General features: G+C 37.1%; 1 protein-coding gene across 2 annotated transcripts in view; it reads left to right on the top strand.

Moving 5' to 3' along the window:
- The first annotated feature begins 392 nt into the window (after positions 1–392).
- The window catches only part of LOC135466815 (uncharacterized), a 44,561-nt gene continuing 26,795 nt past the window's right edge, over positions 393–18,158 (top strand). Inside the window, exons 1-4 of one of the 2 annotated variants that reach the window (XM_064744517.1) lie at positions 393–422; positions 8,899–9,142; positions 13,410–13,445; positions 17,012–17,179. In XM_064744517.1, the coding sequence (XP_064600587.1) occupies positions 9,085–9,142; positions 13,410–13,445; positions 17,012–17,179 (262 nt within the window). In that variant the 5' untranslated portion in view covers positions 393–422; positions 8,899–9,084. Of the gene's footprint in view, positions 423–1,575; positions 1,655–8,898; positions 9,143–13,409; positions 13,446–17,011; positions 17,180–18,158 lie in introns of those variants that run through there. The other variant, XM_064744518.1, reaches the window with a different exon arrangement.

Raw genomic sequence — 18,158 nt, 5'->3', positions numbered from 1 at the left:
GCAGTTTGAATCATGATGAATACACTGGCTTCTATCTGCACGATTATACTACATTGAATAATACTTGACTAGCTAATGGTCTTGTGTATATAAATCCAGCAAACAGGTATGTCAACAACACATAAATGTATATTTACCTGGTTACTGTATCGATGCCATATTTATGAATATGCATGATGATACTAATTTAAAACTAACTTGACTAGATACACAAAGGTCACTTCAGCAAGTACACACATGCCTACATGTGCATATATTACGGGGAGAAAACTTAACATGCCGTAACCATACCTTATAGTGTCAACATTAAATTTTTTTTTTTTTCACGTTCTATTTACAGGTGGGAATTTCACACAGTACCCAATAGTTTTTAAGGGTTGATGAGAGCCTATTCACAAAAGGCTTCCAAATCACTGCAGTGGGTGAGTCTGAGCTGCTACCAACCTTTCTTAGGGTTAAAAATTGACACAAGTAAAAAGCATACCTATGGTATCTTGGATTATAGCAAGGTTTCTATGACCCAATCATTTCTAGGGTGACATTTCCAATTATTTATTTCATTTGACTGTTATACAATAGCCAAGAAAATTTCACCTATACAACGAAAGCCAGCATTGTGGTGGGAGGAAACCAGGCAGATCTCAGGGGAAACCATGCACAGCCATCCGAAGGTTGCTGCAACACCTTCCATTGTATCACCAGATAGATAGCCAACACAAACTGGACTTGTGTTCACAGCAATGACATTCAAAAGAAAAGAAGTGGGCCTACATAGACTTTGTGATCTGCAGTGGCATCCAATGATTTCCCAGGGTGACCGAATGAATGTACAGACAGTTTATAAAATTAAAGGAATAGTAGATTCCTAATTGCATTGAACAGTTTAGACTTCAGTACCCAGCTGTTCAAAAGTGTATTAGCATTTAAGCCTGGTATTAACTTTAGTCTGCACTTAAGTGCCATTAGTTTTGTATTAGGCCAACACTGGTATTAAGATTTAAGCCTGGCTTAACTTTTAATAAACGTTTCCATAACCCAGGGCTTTGTTATAACTTCATAAATGTGATTGCACTTGTTGCAACAATACAGTTTGTCTCATAGAAATCTGAATGTCTCTCTGATTTAATGGGTAGATAGAGGCCGGACTCTATCGGTATATAGACAGTTAAAACTGACATGCAGAGAAAATAGGGTAACTAAAAGTTGAAATAATTCCAAGTTGAAACAGTCTGCATGATAATGACTTGGCTCTAGCTTCCATACCTCAGTCAGCGTGTAGTTGACATGTAACAAAATGTACATTGGAATAATTTGGATCAAGTGGGTCTGTGCTACTTGAATTTCCCCCTTCTACAAGTACGTGTACTCTCTAACTCAAAAATTCCTATTACACTGTAGAATGACTGTAGCTTTCAATTCGCATATATCGCATATATCATTCACAGTAACAATAAAAAGTCTCCTGAGTTCTATATTTGTGGACTACAGCATTGTAAATTTGTAGACAAAAACAAAAGACTATTTGTTTAGAGTTTTATTTACTGAAAACAAATATGTCTGTACCAAGTCAGATTTACATATAACACGGCATCTTCTTGAAAGTTTAGGATCAAAAGTACACATTGGCTTGTTAGAAAACCAGCTAACAAGACAGGTAACAAGTTATTTTAGCTTGGTAATTAAAATTCAGCTGCTTAATTAATTTGATAAAATGTCAATTATCTTGCAAAGCAATCAATCCGCTACAACAACAACCCATGTTTTACTGAGTTTCATGTATTTGGTATTTAACACACCCATGTGTTCACTTATTGAGAGTTATGATTTATAGACATGTTTTTTAATTGTACAAATTCATCAGCCTTTTCACTAATGAACATATTCTCTACCACAAAGGCAATAATTTACATTATTCCCCCGGCCCCCCTGCTTAAATACTATGATAATAAAAGTAAAAACTCATCTGCAATCTGCACAGCTTAGTATAGAGGTGACGTTTATCAAAAAATTACTGGGAGCTATGCTAAAACTCTATGCTGCCTAATGTTGACAAGACTAATGTTCCTTGACCATTATGATTTTGGTTGTCAAGTTTAAAGAGACAAAATTAATGGGTCATTTATGGAAAATAGACTCAGTAGAAGAGCTACCAAAGCTCACCTGTAGCAGACATATGAATGCAAAACTTCAGCTCGGTACATACATGTTCTTTTGAGATACCATTTTAACCTTTACATTAGCACAGATTCTAATACAATGTCTGTAATTTACGGTATACATGTACCTCGTAATTAAACTGCTGTACATTCTCAAGATTTAGTTGGGTACAAATAAAGGTTCAGCAGTACAGCAGTGTTTAACCCTTAAACATTCCCCTCATTTTACTGTGCATTAACTCATGCAGTACCATACTTTTTGACATACCAGTAATCAACATTTACTTCAATATACCTGATCTCTTACTGGACAGTCACACGTGCTATGCCTTTTCACAGACAAGATAAAAATTGTTTTGCTTAACAGTCTGTTGCTTCTTGCATTTTCCCTTTGTACATGTAAATACTGTATTTGTCAAAATTAAGGAGTGTTATAATAGCATTTTAATGGTTTCTCCAATGTTCCATGTTTACCAATGTGAGCAATATGCCATTTGTGCACCAAAGCTATACAAGTAAAGAAATGTTGCGCAGAATAATTTTGGGATGCAAAACTTCAACTCATGTCTATTTACATGCCCATCTTTTACAAGTTTTGTTATTTAAACAACACAACAAATCAAGATTTTTTCTGTAATTAAGAATATAATTCTATTATTACACAGGTAATCCCCAACTTTACTGTTGGAAATGTTCTATAATAAATTTTCATTCAAAATAAACCTCATAAGGATTTGCAAGGTCATGAAGTTTCTTGTATCCTGAGGGTACCTGAATTTCTAAGTATTTCCTCCAGTTTTATAATCTTTGATTTGTCAGCACATGAGTAAATATGTACAGCGCCAAAATAAAAGAAAATCAAAGTAGCAAAATTAAGCAAGTTTATACTTTTACTTAAACTATTCAACAGTACGTTGCACTAGCTAGTTTACTGGGTGCAGTTCCCTGTTTTATTTTAACAAAGGTGATGACTTTATTGTACTGCTGTTAGTTTGTACTAATTTGCCTGAGGCCATCAGCATTCAGTACACACCTGTGGTTTAGAACTGGAGTCAGCTGACGATGTGATTAGAGTATAAACCAGGCAGATGAATCAAATTGCATCGTTGGTAGACATCTAGCCCTAGCAGGAAATGTAGCCTACATGTTCTAAAGCCCAGAACTAGTATTGGGGGGTTGGGGGGGGGGGGGGGGGGGGGCGCGCAGTCTTTGTTACTCTCTCCAATGATACATGTACAAGGATATATATATATATATATATATATATATATATATATATATATAAGGACAGTTATCTGAAAAAAAATGAAAGCATAATGAAATCAAATTTCAAAAATTAGATTCCTGTTGGTCTTGTTTAAATCATTTTATATACCAGTGAAAACAGTATGTCTTTACATATGCCAGAATTTCCCTGTTTCATGATAACATCTGATCTACATGGCACAGTTCTTACAAGCCTATCATAGGGTGGGGCAGTATGGGCCAACTGCCGATATCCTATACACACTATTCATTTACATTCACTGGCACTCAGCTAGCAATAAATCACTTAAACTTGACTGCATGCTGTTCACGTCATCTCTGAAAGATCTCTGTCCATGACTGCTCCATAATTAACATCTTTGGCTTGTGATATCCCCCCAAAATCCTAAATTGTGTGTGAGGGTACAAAAGCTGCGTAGAAGATTACAGATGTTTTTGTGTCTATGCACGCTGACTTTTGTCCATCAGCACTTTCCACACAAACTGAGCAGGCCCTATAATCACCTGACGAACACAGGAATGTGTGCAACACACCTACATAAACCTGTGTATTTGAAGGTGAAAGGGTTGATGTGGTTTCAATAACTACTTTAACATCTAAAACATTCATCTGTCAATGAAAGTCACATTTTTCTGCAAATTCCCTTATCCAAAATCCAGTCAGCTATCATATAAAACAATCTTTGCTCCTTTTAATTTTTTTTTTACAGACCTATGTCCACATACTGGAGAAAAGTGGAGGTTGGCTTTGAGAAACAATTTGCAGCTTACATCTTTGACATAGACTAGTTATTTTTAGTGTCATTTTCATAATATATATATATATATATATATATATATATATATATATATATACTTTCATTCTGAATTTGTAACTATCTGTGTTTAACTTACATAAATACAAAATCATCTGAGTCAAGCTTGATTAAGGTGAATGACAGTTCGAAAATCTGACATTAGATGCAGATTTGTAAGTTTCAAATGTACAAAGACACTCAGGCATTCCTGATGAGCATGACTAGTTGTTCATGCAGCCCCAACTTTGTATGCAATATAGTCAAAGACCAGATCTAATCGAGATTGAGGCAATCTTGACAATGATCAAATGGTTCTTTTCACTTTTCCATATGGTCCTATACAAACATGGACTAAGATTTTCTCATTACATTATTATAAGCTGTCATATTTAATAGTTTGTTCTCACACAAAATGATATAGGATCATGATGTTTACAGTGATTATTTAATGACAGCAATTTCAATTAAGGGCCTGTTTCACAGCTGCTAACTTAACCACACAGAGACAAGGTAGCACCAGAGACACTGCATTCCTCTTTCAAGTAAATGTACATGCATTAGCAACATTCCATTCACCTTTCATACATAGAAGTGAAACAAGCTTCTAAAGACTATACACCCATTTGTGACAACTTAAAGTATAATGATTCTCCACAAGTTTATTTCACTATAAAGTTAAAATTACCATATGCACATTTTGGAAATATAACAGTGATGCTCATGCCTGAATCCTGCTAGACCCTATAACCGATGTAACCATACTTGACTTAAAACTTTGCCCCCACATTTGTCATAAAATATTACTCTTGAAGCAAAAATTTACTTTTTCCCTTTTGAAAGTAAATAGCTTAGCTTCATTGTTCTTTGTGAGATGAAAAGCACCATCAGAATCAGGCAAAATTAGTACTTTTTTTATTTACTTGATTGTTATTTAAAACCATATGCAAGAATTTTTCACATATGCATGTACGATAGTATCAACTGTATGGGTGGGGGAATCCGGGCACTCCAGAGTACCCAGCATAAACCACTGACCTTTGGTAAATTACTGATGAATATTCCCACACGTAACATACAGATATGCCCACAACATTGGTAGAAGATAAGTGGTCTTCAAGAAATGTTAGATTGTGCAAACAGCCACTTGAGCGCTGTCAACCGGGTATGGTCACCAAGGCCTGGAACGCTATGAGAGCAAGGGAACCTCCACATTCCCTGACCACGACTGGTCAACCAGAACCTTGAACCAGTACCTTGTCTCTCTTAGCCTGTACCCACTGAACCACAACCTGCTCCCACAAAGTTTCAGCTCAAATACAGTAAAACTTTTATTTAACAATTAACAGTAGCCACCTTTCCTCCCTGCAGGTAGAGATTGGCAATCCCGCTATTAACACCTTAACTATCTTGATAAAGAGACCAGGGTTGACATGGTAACTTCTGTCTGAACTGCACGCACGAGACAGAAAGATTAATGTAGGTTTTCCAGTTCTTCTGGTTACCTGGCCAACTATGTTGTAACCCTGATAGAACTGTTTGCCAGATCATGGCACTCTGTTGACTCTCTGCACAACACACCTGGCTGTAACCCAAGTGTACCCTGCGCCGTAAGCCACTATTCTGACTTCCTCCAGCCCTTTAACTCCCCAAGGCATTTACCTAATCTGTCAAATTTGACTCCTCTTGAGGTCAGCAGCTGAGAAAAAAGTGTTAACACTGCATAGTCTATTTAAATGGTCCTTCACTTTACACTTATTTAACCTTGACTGCCCTTCCCTTTTTTGGTTATTTATATTTCCTGGGATGTTTAACACAGACTACACATACAGGTAAGTACAAATGAGGTCTAATCAGTACATGCATACACATTAAATTCTCAACAATTTGACCATGTTTTGACATATTAGAGGAATAATATCTGATCAGGACAGATTATTTAATGATTTCTGTAAGGTTCCCATATCTGGGTAACATGTTTTAGTATTTAATATGGTATGAATTGTGTTTTCAAACTGCATCTAAAGTTACACTTAACTGGTGGAATTTGCTGAGGATTTAGGGTAGCTTACGTTGACCCCTCACTACAGGTAGGTACAAATAGGGCCCATATTCAGTATTGCTTATACATACCTTAACATAACCCCTCCTCCCATCACAACTAAACCTTACAGGACATCCATCATTTGGCTATTCCATATAGCTGTGTTGGAGTGCCAATAAAACACACCCACTTTTACATCATCAGACACTCAGCTGGTGATGGATTGCCTTGACCACCATTTTTTTTTTTTAATTTCTTTGAAAGGAACATGACATATTACATTTCTGTGCAAGACAAGATAAACCTTCATAAAATGCTGTCAGTGGACTGAACTCTAATGAAAGTTGTTCACCTACAAAAGATAAAACGTGATATGGTGCACATATTAAGTACACTTTTAATGCCGAGCAGGTGGAACTATTGCATGCACAATATACAATCCATAAAATATCCAAAATACATGTAGAAGTGAAAGTCATATTGAAGGTCTTACATTTCAGTGACAGAAAGCATCATAACAGGTCTTATTCCCATACAAAAAAAAAAATACAGGTACACCACCTTAAGTACATTTCAATCATTATTTATTTGATTGGTGACCCTTAAATAGGTGACTAAATACGAGCATTATGGTGGTAGGAAACCGGGCAGAGCCCGGGGGGAAACCCACGACCATCCGCAGGTTGCTGACAGAGCTTCCCACTTACGACCGGAGAGGAAGCCAGCATGAGCTGGTCTTGAACTCACAGCGACCACATTGGTGAGAGACTCCTGGATCATTACACTGTGCTAGCGCACTAACCAAATGAGCCACAGAGGCCCCTACTTGCACATATCAGAGAGTTAATCTGATTCACTGAACTGGCCTGAAGGTATGCACCTAAAGTGAAGAGAATGCTAATGAAGGATTTGAAAAGCTGGGTCAAAGCTGGCCCTATCCATATAATACCAGCACCATCAGTATTACACTGATGTTGCCCCAACATCATAATAACGTTCATGACTGCATGTAGTAGCCATTTTGTCAAATGGAAAATTTTATTTGTGAGTTGATTCAGATGCAGTCTTACAGTATGAGGTTATATTTGCTATGTGCACATACAATGTAGTTTCAAATATGAGTAATGAATGATTTGCTTCATTCATCAATGTACCATTCATTTAAGGGACTGCTGAGTAATTGGCTGTAAATCTTGACCATATCTGTTTTACTAAATTTACAAGATGTTCACTACATGCGCTCCTAATTCAAGATCACAGCACTGTTTTGTTGGATTGTATTTCTAGTGTAGCCCAGAGGTTAAGAGGTGAAAATTCACAATAGCTGCAACATCCTACAAAAATCGTCTAGCCCTCAGGTCGTTCAGTAAATTGCCCACAATAAAAGTTAGAATGCCAAAAGTTTGACTGCAAAACAGTTAGTCAAAGAGATAGTTAATACCAAACAAATATAATTTCATTTCAAAATCGAACTACTTTGTAATCTGATTCTATGTTTTTTTCTTAAAAAGTTACGGGTAATGGGCAGATACTTGTATAAAGAAAATCCATTGGAAAAAAGTAGACATCTGTAAGAGATTGGTCAGGGGGTGACAGGCTTGAGGCATTAGTGGTAATTAATGGGGCAGTTAGGGCCAGGACGGATGACAGTAAGTTCCGCTAGGATGAATATCCAGGTATAATTAACACAGCACATCCACTGAATGGACAGATATTAACAGCTGACATGGAGAAGAGGATACCTTACAACTATTCCTAAATACAGCATCTAATATCGTCACTCATTAATCCTGATAACTGACAAGCACTATGTTCAGTCATGGAATATCTAATTCATAGTCGAGGATCAAACATACACGTTTCACCAGTCTGGTCAAAAGTCATCATACTGCATATACAGGTATATAAAAGCTTGCCTGGAAAATTTGTCAATTCAGGTAAGGGCGACAAATGTACTTGCACACCTGCATTCCAGATTGCACTTTGACCCTCACTTTAGTTAAGTGTTACATTTAGCTTTAAAGCTGCATCTTATTAACTCGTCTGTTGCCAGAAGAGAACATGTTTTATTTCAGTCATGAAGACTTATATAGTTGTATTTTATCCCCAGGAAGCAGCACTGACACATCCATCTTAATCACACAAAAAATCAGTCACCCAATCCAACCACAATTTCCTCATGCACCAACTGTAACTATATTTCATTTAAACTATTTTAACAAGGATGTCACTGTAATACAGTAACAAAGCACAGAATTATGCAGGGGGTATTAAAATATGTGTGCATGTAAAAAATCTTTAGAGTTTACTGTCATAAATTTTTTAAAGATAATAACTAGTTCTAACTAGAAATAACATCTATGCACCTAAAACTTAGCACAATATTCAGCATTTATGGAAAGTTTGAATTCGTCTTCTATATATTTCTCACAAGACAATTTTTGCTGTAATAGGCTAAGTTACACATGAAAATCAATATTGTAAACTGTAAGACAGGTAATAAGTTCTTGAGCAAATCAAAAGTTTTCACTGGCCTACATGTATATAATGTATGTGCATATAAAGTTGTATTTTAGTTCAGTTTTGCATGTAGTATGACATTTAAATTTGGAAGTGATCATCACCTGCTTTTACACAGGTAGCCATTATCAAGGAAACAACTGTGAGGTCTAATTCCTTGTGCGGATTAAAAGACAGCACACGGCCCAGTAGAAGACAAGTGAAGCCCTAAGAGAAGCTATCCGGCAGTCAGACAACGGCATTCCAGCTGAGAAGGGGGCCAGTCCTAGCCACGGGTGCATGCACAAGGCGCTAGTCAGTCAACATGGAGCAGTCATTGATTGTATTACTGGTTGTGGGACTTCTCTACTTGCCAAACACAGGTAAGATAAGGTTAAATTTTTTAAAATTCATTCCTCCTAAATGCAGATTTGAATTTTACTGATGATAATCACTGCTGGCAAGATTGGTCAATCTGCACAGAGTGACCCTAAAGAAAAACTGCATTCCATGTAGCTTTTCTCCATACCTGCATCAGATCTATTCTCATTACAGTCAATGTGAGAGACTTTTTTCTATGCCAAATGCAACAGGATAGACTCCAGACGAAGTTGTGATTTATATAGATAACGTAATAGAACAAAGTGGAAAAACCACTCCATATACAGCACTGATCTCAAGTTAGAGAGAAATCATCCATTATAAGTTCTATTAACTTCAATTAGGTATCACACATAAGCACACTGTTGTTTTCTTACATTTAAACAGACCTAACTGTAGCTAACATAGCCTGAACTGAAAGTTCATGGGTATGAATACTAATACAAACAATTAAAGAATAAAAAGAGCAAGCAATACATGTTAATGACCGCAATGGACAAACTGTACTAAAGGACACATACAAAAGGCCTGGTTTACAAACCATGTAGTCAGTATACAAATCCATGTGCTATACATTTGCTTTCTAACAATGGCCATTAATATTTTCATAATACTACTGTTAACACAAATGCACCAATTCCTGCATGACAATTGAAAATTTATTACTGAGACAGGTATGCCAGACATCAAGAAAACTCCTATATTGAAACTGACACTTGTCCATTAGGTCTCTCTGTCTTACACCTATAGCTTTATTGCCTTGTAATAAGCGTGTACCTGATTATGACGATACACATGTGGTAGCCAAGCCTTATAACATGTCAGCTCTTTTTATCAAGACCCCTGTCAACAAAGATCTTAAGTCCAGGTACCAGCTTGTACTTCACTCAGTGCACCTTTAAATAAGGCCATGCATGGGAAAGAATTTGGTTCGTGCATTCCAATATCGCTAACATCTCTGACCATGGTTAGAGGTAATGCACATCTCATCAAACAGCTTGTCAGGTCACCAGATTCATAAATAGACTGGTCCGCTGTAGCCACAAAACTAGCAACACTATGCAAAAAAGTCACATCGTGGATAATCTTCTGGGAATTTGTCTGCTTCCATACAGTCCTAATCTAACATGAAGATACTTTATTTTGCACACAACTTTTTGCCTTGAACAGGTAGTGTAATTACTTACCACCTTTAAACATCATTGCAACATTAATGTAACACCCAAGAGACATTAAAATCACACCCATGTGACATGAAACACTTGTGCAAACAAACAATGGCCTTACACTGTGATAAAGTTAACAGTGAAAGACACATAGCAGAAACACGAATTTGTCCATTTACATAAACTAACCTATACTCCATACTATGAACATGTAACTGCTTCAATTAATGGTTTCAGGTACAGCAATGAAAGTTTATGTCTTTAACAGGATTTTTCTTACATACACGTACAAGTGGACTTAACCATGAGACACTATACGTCTGTAGGCAGCATGTGTTAAGGTGTACCTCAATACAAAACACTACCAGTAGCTTTCCTCTTGACATTTAAACTTGAATTTTTTTATTTATAGTTCAAAGCTAACAGTTTCAAATGATTTAGCTCCTGAAATGTTCAAAAGAGCCTAGGTCGATATAATTTAAAAGCCTACCAGTAATGATTCTCATACCAACAGCTTATCTAGTATCAAATAAATACCAGACAATCATATCCTTATTGAGCAGTACAACAGACTACCCTTCAACTACTGCAATGATATACTGCACACTGGTGGCAGTTGTTTTAATCCTCAAACTGCAATGTGAAGACGTGACTAACGCCATGCAATTGTCAGTGCTGGAGGCCATTCCGCGCGCTACTTGTATATACACCTGTGCAACTTCACTCATGTAATTTACAACAAATCCCAGGAAGGATTTAGTCAGAGTAAACAGATCAGTGTGCTTTATTTCTCACTGTTGAGTTTGTAAAAGTTGTTTCAGATACAACACCGCATGTACCTAGCAGCATATGCATACCCTATAAAACTAGATTAAGCTGCATGTTATCCAGAGACACTGTATTAAACTGCAATTAATATTTGCATTGTTTCTAAACCAAGAGGAACAAGCAATATGCAAAGCCTGAAGTAACTTTGCCAACCATGAAGATGTAGGAAGCAGTTCAGGCCACAACTTGCCAGGGCATGTCAATGCACAAATTAAACATTATCAGACTGATGTTTCAGCTCATATTAAATTTTTCTGTAACAACATGATTCTGTTATACAAATGCACCCAATTTCAGTTTGTTTACTACCTTTAAAAGTGCATGTTGATGCACTGGCTGTTATCATTAAGAATGATACTTGTGATCTCAAATTTAAAGATAATGTAACAAGTGTTTCACTTAAGCACACAGTGTATTGAGCACAAGTAGAAGTGATCCTTCTTTTTTTAACCCTACTCAGTGAAATATGTGCCAGATTCTCAGGAAAGGAGAAAAAAGACACAACACTCATTTAAACACATGTTGGGCAGCCAACATACACAATTTGCCTGATGAATTAAGTGTCTCCTTCATCCATCCTCATCGCAAATTCACAGATTTTGTAAAACACAGATCTATAATTGGTATAATTTACAGTGGTTTTATGCTGGGGCCATAGCATAATGGCAGAACAGGCAGTTTCAACTTTCATAATTATGATGTTGTTTTCCTCATGCAGGAACATAATTATTAAAGAATCAGTTCATACCTGAGATTAGGGAGATATAATATTACTGCAAAAGGCACATAATCCACATTCTGCAGATCAATTCCTGCGTATAATATCAAGTTCATATCCCAAGGTGAAAACAGTAGGCTACAGCCTCCAAAAACAACACAATTGAGGTGCATTATGTTCATGCACTCTTACATGTATCTGAATTAACAACTCTTAAAGTAACTTGCAGGACTACCCAAGTATCTTCCTACAAGTCATGATTTCTCACGCAGTCTAATTGCCATCTATTTGTAGCATTTAGACATGAGTCATTCTCCTTAACATATCTGTCATAAGTTGTCAATGCTTTTACATTTTTTAAAATGTATCTTAGTCCACTCATAAAGGAAAAGTGCATTTTATTGTGAATAAAATGCTGGTAAGTTGTCTACGGTAAACTGTTCGCCCATAACCCACAGGTCATACTTCAGGCTCTCAAATCAGATCTACTGTGTCATCATTATAAATTCTCCTGCCTTCAAGCTGTAATATTTCAAGGGTTCTGAACTCAAGCGAATGCAATTATTATACCTCATTAAACCTGAACAGTCTTGACGACTCTTTCTAATCGCTGACTCCATGTCTATGTTTCATTTACTGCTATTTGCCACCGATAATGCTGTTAAATACTACAACATTCTCATAGAATCAACTTACATACAATGAGATGATGCACATGAAACAAGGCATATTTGAATTTATTCAAAATTTGAGGACTATTATTTCAAAGGAATTCATATATTTGAATATATGTCAGTGTTAAAAAGGTTATCTATCAGTAACCTGTGGATGGAAGTGGGTCTCCATCGGACAGTTTCCTCCCCGCAATAAAGCTGGCCATCATCATACAAGAAATAGCGTACAACACCAATCAAAGACATCAAAATAATTCACTGATGACCTGCAATGATTATACATGTGTAATTTAAGCTTCCTCCAAGGTACAGTCCAGTGTTACTTTTGGTGTCACAATGCAAAAAGCTGGTCCTGGATATAACTGGTACTTTAGGCTGCACACAAAGAATTGTCATGACCAATGTAGTCTGGAACAGGGCAAAACTCACGGATATCATGCTTCACTGGTGACATTTAGTCACAAGCCAAAGCCATCAAATTGTTGTTAATAAGTCCAATAATAATAAACCTAACGGATGCGGCTTTCATTTGAAAGTTGAACTGAACAGGTTATTGTTAAGAGGGACATTGGAAGGGCTTCTTAATCTGCTATGGAGGTTTGAATGAATGAATTTAAATGAATATACAGCTATTACTAGTTACCCTTAAGCCAAAAGTTTCATGACCGGGAGACGTGAACTCACGGGTATCTCATGGGTGAGCGACTTTCATAGCAAGCGCGTCAGAAACTGACAGGAGTTCACTTCAACAATTAATTAGGTGCAGGAAAGTTATGCTCTGATGAACATAAATTTACTGACACTTATTCATATTAATACACTTTCGTTTCTGCTTTTTTATTATTGTCTTAATGTTGGTTCTTTCTGTTTTTTTCACTTTCAGCTTTATCTGTGGACTGGAGTTATTCAGGCGAAAAGGGTAAGTTTGTCCTTGACCTCAGTGACCTGTAACATCTGTGCTTGACCTGAATGTTCCAGCAGGGTAAACATACCACTAGATACAGGTAACACTAAAGATAAGAGATCAACATCCACACTAAAAATATGTATACAGCTTCACCTGAGAAATGCGACATGATAACAAGATAAGGTGGTTTTAGGCAGGATAAAGTTGGGCTCTGGCTTTAGACTTAAATTTAAAGAAAACACAAAACCGGCATGTTAACTGCGCTAATCTCCTTGGCCACAGAGGCCCTGACCATATGTTGAAGGTTCAATTAAGTTACCTAGTCACCTGACACAATCAAGTTTTGGTTTAATCACATTAGGTGCGTGATATGTGCCCAGAAATATTAATGATCAACAAATACTAGTAACCAAAGAGTGAAAGTCCACTTTCACATTTTGTAAGTGCATCCCTGCACTCATGGCAACTACTTTTAACATGCAATTATTTAAATGCAAAATTTAACTAGTATTCACCAAGTTAACATGCTGGCGGCTTCAGGAACCAGTGATACATGTAATAATGTCACCTAAAAAATTTGACACCTGGTCATGAACACAGGCAAATGGTATAAAGTTTGAGCTGGTATATATACAAGTATAATACCCCAGGCTTGAGCGACACAATTACAGAAAAAAAAGTCTTTCACAGATTATCCCTTAAATTCCTGAGAGTCAATTTTTAATCATTTTCTGATATAAATAGTGGTTCTTCGCTGAAAATGTCGTTCCTTGGCATCGATGGTATTACGTCTCATCGTTTATCAGATACTTCACTCCCTATACTATTTAATAATATCCTTTTCCTTGATGGTTTGCTAGGATTTACCATATTTTAACATACTTCACATTTTGAAGGAAATCTTCCATGCTTCTTTTCAAGTTATTTTTATACCTAATAAGGCATGTTTTTGAATGCTTTTTAAGGTCTCCCTTACCAAGTTTTTCATGTCAAAGAAAATATGAATCTACAGACAAGTAGTTCACTTTCAGTGACTCAAAAATCCCCGTACCTTAAGTCATGCAGCCCCCAGAAGAACGGGGTGACCTAGTCTAAAGCTGAAGCCATGTGGCCATCCCTTGATACTTGAATGACTACAGTGTTTACCTAGTAAAGGCTAATTCACCATTCACCCTCCTAGATGGCCACTTGTCTAGGTTTACATTAACCGATCTGGTGCCACAGTGCTTACAAAAGCCTTGAGAACACACTCCTGTTCATATACAGACACAATGCCAAGGGCATGTGTCAGGATTTCCACATTCCAGACTCTTAAGAACAAACTGCAATTTTCTAACAACTTAAAATCAACAGAAGTATGTGCATGTGTAAATATACTGAAGATCATCCGGGTGGTAAGACACTTTAATACCCCGGTAGTTTGATTAATGTGATTTATAAGTAAATAAGGGTATTTTTTTGGATTTTGTACAAGTGGTACCTGTACAATACCTGTACGAGTGGTACCTGTGCAATATCTGTACTAGTGGTACCTGTACAATACCTGTACGAGTGGTACCTGTACAATACTTGTACAAGTGGTACCTGTACAATACCTGTACGAGTGGTACCTGTGCAATATCTGTACTAGTGGTACCTGTACAATACCTGTACGAGTGGTACCTGTACAATACTTGTACAAGTGGTACCTGTACAATACCTGTACGAGTGGTAACTGTACAATGCCTGTACGAGTGGTACCTGTGCAATATCTGTACGAGTGGTACCTGTACAATACTTGTACAAGTGGTACCTGTACAATACATGTACGAGTGGTACCTGTGCAATACCTGTACGAGTGGTACCTGTACAATACCTGTACGAGTGGTACCTGTACAATACCTGTATAAGTGGTACCTGTACAATATCTGTACTAGTGGTACCTGTACAATGCCTGTACGAGTGGTACCTGTGCAATATCTGTACGAGTGGTACCTGTACAATACTTGTACAAGTGGTACCTGTGCAATACCTGTACGAGTGGTACCGGTACAATACCTGTACGAGTGGTACCTGTACAATACCTGTATAAGTGGTACCTGTACAATACCTGTATAAGTGGTACTTGTACAATATCTGTACTAGTGGTACCTGTACAATACACATGTAGTTTACAGTTGAATTGGTCAAGGTGATTATTGGGATCATAAAATCTTACAGGGCAATGAGATACATATGTATGTTGTTTTTAAAGTCTTACCTCCAACAAAATTCAAGTTCCTGACCTTAACCCACCCCCATCCCCCTTCCCACCCAAACATACACACACAGAAAAGCTCTTAGACCCCTCGACCAAGTATGTACATGTATCCTTGGCAAACTGGAAAGCATAGAGGAAATTCGTCTCTGAGCAACAAATCCTATACTACACTACTATAAGCCTAAACCGGCCTAACAAGCAATCCTTGAGACTGAGATTTATTCTGTCCATGCAGCTCTGAAAGACAGTAAGAAAGTAGTAGCTGTTTAACATATGGATCTTACATGTCAAAAGAATAAGCAGGAAAGCTACAAACACCAGGTGTTCAGTTGTACCACAACAATCTTGTCAATTTGATCTTCACACACCGATGCAAGCAACACCAACCTTGACTTTAGAGCTTCAATGATATAATAGTTCTATCAGTTTGTCCACATGTTCAAATAGGGCCAATTAACATGTCTAAAATGCATCACTGGAATATTGGACTGTGCAAATATCTGAAGACAAAAGTATTAAGAACACATCTAAATTTCAGCAGTGCATATCCATATCAGCTGAAATGGCACCTTCCTTCTTTGCAGCCGAGAATATAACATTGAAAGAGTACATAAGATGCGTAAAGCAGACAGACAAAATATGGTACTTATGTGTAAGAAAAGTTATGTAGCTCTTAAAGCTGTTTTGGTCACAAGTGCGAGCAAACAAAACCCTGTGAAAGGTTTCATGCCCATGTCTTGGGGGACCTCTGAGAAGAACGGTTTAAACTGACAGTATTCATTTTGTAAATTTACCCTCTGAAAATAAAGAGTTACAATTTACGTTCATCCTAATGCATACACAGTCCATAAGGCTTGGATTCAAGAAAGGTTATCCATACCATTACACTTTAAAGTTGGCTAAACCTGAAAAACACTTTCACCATGTATAAAATAATTTTGTTTTATTTAATATGAGGGTAAGATTGCCGTCTATTACAAGATCTAGCTCAAGTTCCGGAGGTAAGCATCACTGGTCATTATAAAAAAAACATATCTCTAGCTGTACATCTCAGTTTGTTGCTATATTTTGCAACATAATTGAGAAAATTCTAAGTTCTATCATAATAGGCATCCAGTATAAGGGCACAGCTGTATCCAATAAGGGGCTGAAATTACTCTGGCCTCAATAATGGAAAGTTCTGACAAGCTTCTGACAAATTCATTTAGCCACAAATAGCTGTTTCAGTATTCAAATTGTTTCTAAGCTGAAGCACAATCATGAAGCAGAATTGTGAGTTTTTTTTTTTTTTCTCATTTTTTTTTCACAAAATTTTAAAATACATGTCATATCGCAACAGGATACCACAAATGGCCGGAGCACTTCAAACACTGCCGTGGCCGGCAGCAGTCACCAATCAACGTGGACACGGATCACGCACAGTTTGATTCCTCCTTATCGGCAGTCCACTTACAAATGCCGCATGACGCTGTGGGAAGGATGATCCTCATACATAATGGTCACACACGTAAGTACACACAGACTGATGAATGAACTACATGTAGGACAAACCTTGCATTGTTTTCGAGCTGTGAATCAAACAAAACTGTTAACTGTCTTCTGGATCCATTTCGGTTAGAATCTATTTGTTGTCAACATAAAATATTCCACTAAAGTGGTACACATTTTAGGTTTCTCATCAGGTTTACTAACTCTGTAGGAAATAGAGTTGAAATGCTGGAAGTCTTGACATATCATGTAGAGTTCCCCGATTACAAAAAAGGTTTCGTCCATTCATTCAAATTATACATATTTATGTTTGCTTGGGATAAAACATTGCACTTAACCAATTTTCAGTCTTATGATGATGAGGAGGCACTAGGTGTGTGTGTATATAAATTGTGTCTTCTTGTGGCAGGGAGAGTCTATGCCGCCAAAGTGCTACCACCACTGAAGTATCATGCCAAAAAGACCAAACATGACACCCCACCCTGTCACATTAGACTGACACCGAAGTGGTGTCATTCATATTTTAAGAAAGGGTAGTTGTCAGTGTCAGCCCTAAATGATGTGGTGTACATGGCAAAGCCATCACTGCTAATTACTCCTAAGATGATACCACAATTCAATGTCAGCATAATTTGTATAACCAGGAATGGTGGAACTGCAATGTCTGGTAACCCAAATTTGAAATCCCATCTTCAACAGTATGTTTTTTTTTTATTTTGCTTGCGATGTCTCTGAGACATACCCAGATGTCTTTAATTCTTCAGTGCCACTGAAAGAAATATTGACCACATTTGCAGTTGTATTTGGCTATTTCACTGCTGTTTTAGGCCTTGTTGAAGACTATTTCACAACCTGCAGTTTGTCATTGGTTTTCCTCATGCTCTGCCTGGTCTCCTCCCACTATAATGCTGGTCATCGAGCACATGAAATATTCTTGAGTACTGGTACGGTGTAAAATACAAATTAAATAAATAAAGAAATAAATAATAAATATCCCA

Source organism: Liolophura sinensis, chromosome 6, assembly GCF_032854445.1.
Source record: "Liolophura sinensis isolate JHLJ2023 chromosome 6, CUHK_Ljap_v2, whole genome shotgun sequence".
Lineage (NCBI taxonomy): Eukaryota > Metazoa > Mollusca > Polyplacophora > Chitonida > Chitonidae > Liolophura > Liolophura sinensis.
The sequence above is the reverse complement of the archived record's forward strand: the minus strand, read 5'-3'. Positions and strand labels throughout refer to the sequence as shown.